At 37.7% G+C, this 2,175-nt stretch overlaps 1 protein-coding gene across 1 annotated transcript in view; it reads left to right on the top strand.

Annotated features, from left to right (window-relative positions):
- TBK1 (TANK-binding kinase 1) overlaps nucleotides 1-2,175 on the top strand; it is a 42,796-nt gene that overhangs the window by 28,247 nt on the left and 12,374 nt on the right. Inside the window, exons 10-11 of the mRNA XM_012661549.1 lie at nucleotides 349-367; nucleotides 1,657-1,758. Coding sequence (XP_012517003.1) covers nucleotides 349-367; nucleotides 1,657-1,758 — 121 coding nt within the window. The remainder of the gene's footprint in view (nucleotides 1-348; nucleotides 368-1,656; nucleotides 1,759-2,175) is intronic.

The raw sequence follows: 2,175 nt of genomic DNA on the forward strand, positions 1-2,175 counted from the left end.
AACTGGGACTACAGGCACGCACCACCATGCCCGGCTAATTTTTTCTATATATATTTTTAGCTGTCCAATTAATTTCTTTCTATTTTTGGTAGAGACGGGATCTCGCTCTTGCTCAGGCTGGTCTCGAACTCCTGAGCTCAGAACGATCCACCTGCCTCGGCCTCCCAGAGAGCTAAGATTACAGGCCTGAGCCATCTTGTTATCTTTTTTTAGGCTCTTATTTTTTTCTATTAGCATTATGTGAAAACCATAAATTTGTGTTTACAATTTTTTTCACCATGTTCATAAATCCAGTTTCTAAGCCTATGCTTTTCTAGATCCACTAAGAAGCTTTCTTGTTTTTACTAGTTTCTGGAAAAATCGAAGTGTACTAATAGCTCTCATTCTCTCTTGTGGTTATCTACCCAGTCACTGATCCATAATGCTTTTATTAATACTTTATAGTTTAATAAGTCATGAAAAAATAGTTTTAAGGTAGACTACTTTGTACAACTTTTTTTTTTTTGAGACAAGGTCTCACTCTTGCTCAGGCTGGGGTACAGTGGTACAGGCATAACTCACTGTAACCTCAAACTGCTGGGCTCCAGTAATTCTCTTGCCTCAACCTTCTGAGTAGCTAGGACTGCAGGAGCATGCCGTTGTGCCTGGCTATTTTTTTAAATTTTGGGTAGCAAACAGGGTCTTGCTATGTTGCCCAGGCTGATCTCAAACTCCTGGACAGAAGCAATTCCCCTACCTCCCAAAGTGCTGGGATTACAGGCATGCCAACACACCCAGCCTGTTTTTACAACTTACAAAAATGTAATGTTAGCTCATGGGACATAAAAAAACAGGCCTCAGGCCTTTGTCTGTTGATCCTTGATACAGACCAAAAGCCCTTCAATTATATATTACTTTGTCATCCTTCTTCTTCAGAGATCACATTACATGTTGAGCATCCCTAATCCAAAACATTCCAAACTTTGAAACTTTGTCTCAAAAAAAAAAAAAAAAAAGTCTCACTCTGTTGCCCGGGCTAGAGTGCCATGGCGTCAGCCTAGCTCACAGCAACCTCAAACTCCCGGGCTCAAGCGATCCTCCTGCCTCAGCCTCCTGGGTAGCTGGGAATACAGGCATGCGCCACCATGCCCAGCTAATTTTTTCTATATTTAGTTGTTTGGCCAATTTCTATCTATTTTTAGTAGAAACGGGGTCTCGCTCTTGCTCAGACTGGTCTCGAACTCCTGAGCTCAAGCAATCCTCCCGCCTTGGCCTCCCAGAGTGCTAGGATTATAGGTGTGAGCCACCGTACCCAGCCAAAACTTTGAAACTTTTTGAACACCAACATGATACTCAAAGGAATCATACTCATTGGGGCATTTTGGAATTTAGATTAGGGATGTGTGAGTGTAGATTAATTTTTATATCTTAATATAATTTCAGTGCCTTAGGTTTCTAAACTATTAACCTTAATAAGTAGTAATGGTTTGTGAAAATACAAGTACCCTACTTATGTATAAAAGTCACAGAAATGCTTTTAATATTAGTATCCCCCAAAAATTTGAATTGGCCTTCATATGTCAAGAATGTTGTTATAAAATGTGGCGTAATTAGTGATAGACAAGAAAAAAATTAATAATTTCTTAAATAAACTAACAGGAATAATATTTTTTTTAGCGAATTAGTTAAAGATGATTATAATGAAACTGTTCACAAAAAGACAGAAGTTGTGATCACGTTGGATTTCTGCATCAGAAACATTGAAAAAACTGTGAAAGTGTGAGTAGATTACTTCCTTACTAGTAGTGGTTAAAATATTAAATGTTCCGTTTCTGTTTATTTAGTTATCCTTGACACAATATGGCACACTGTCCAAGTGTTTGTATTATATTAAAGAAAAGCCTTAGATTAGGGGCTACTTCATCACAAAGGCAAAATACCAGTTTTCTCAGTAAGAAATGAGCACCATCTCTTTAGTAGTGTTTTCTCCCAGCCTTCATTAAGGCAAAGGTAGTGAGAAAGAGCAACATCCCATTTTTATCTTGTAAAGCAGAAACTCCGAATTGGAAAATATAAAATCTATAATCAACAAAGGAAATAGGATGCGGTATTCTAGAACAGCCTTTTGGTAGTATTTTTAGCATTTTAGGAATTACTTTTAGTTTACTCTTACTTATTGATCTTATTCCAGAGAAT

The sequence above is a fragment of the Propithecus coquereli genome, unplaced genomic scaffold (genome assembly GCF_000956105.1).
Source record: "Propithecus coquereli isolate 6110/MARCELLA unplaced genomic scaffold, Pcoq_1.0 Scaffold72, whole genome shotgun sequence".
NCBI classification, from domain to species: Eukaryota; Metazoa; Chordata; class Mammalia; order Primates; family Indriidae; genus Propithecus; species Propithecus coquereli.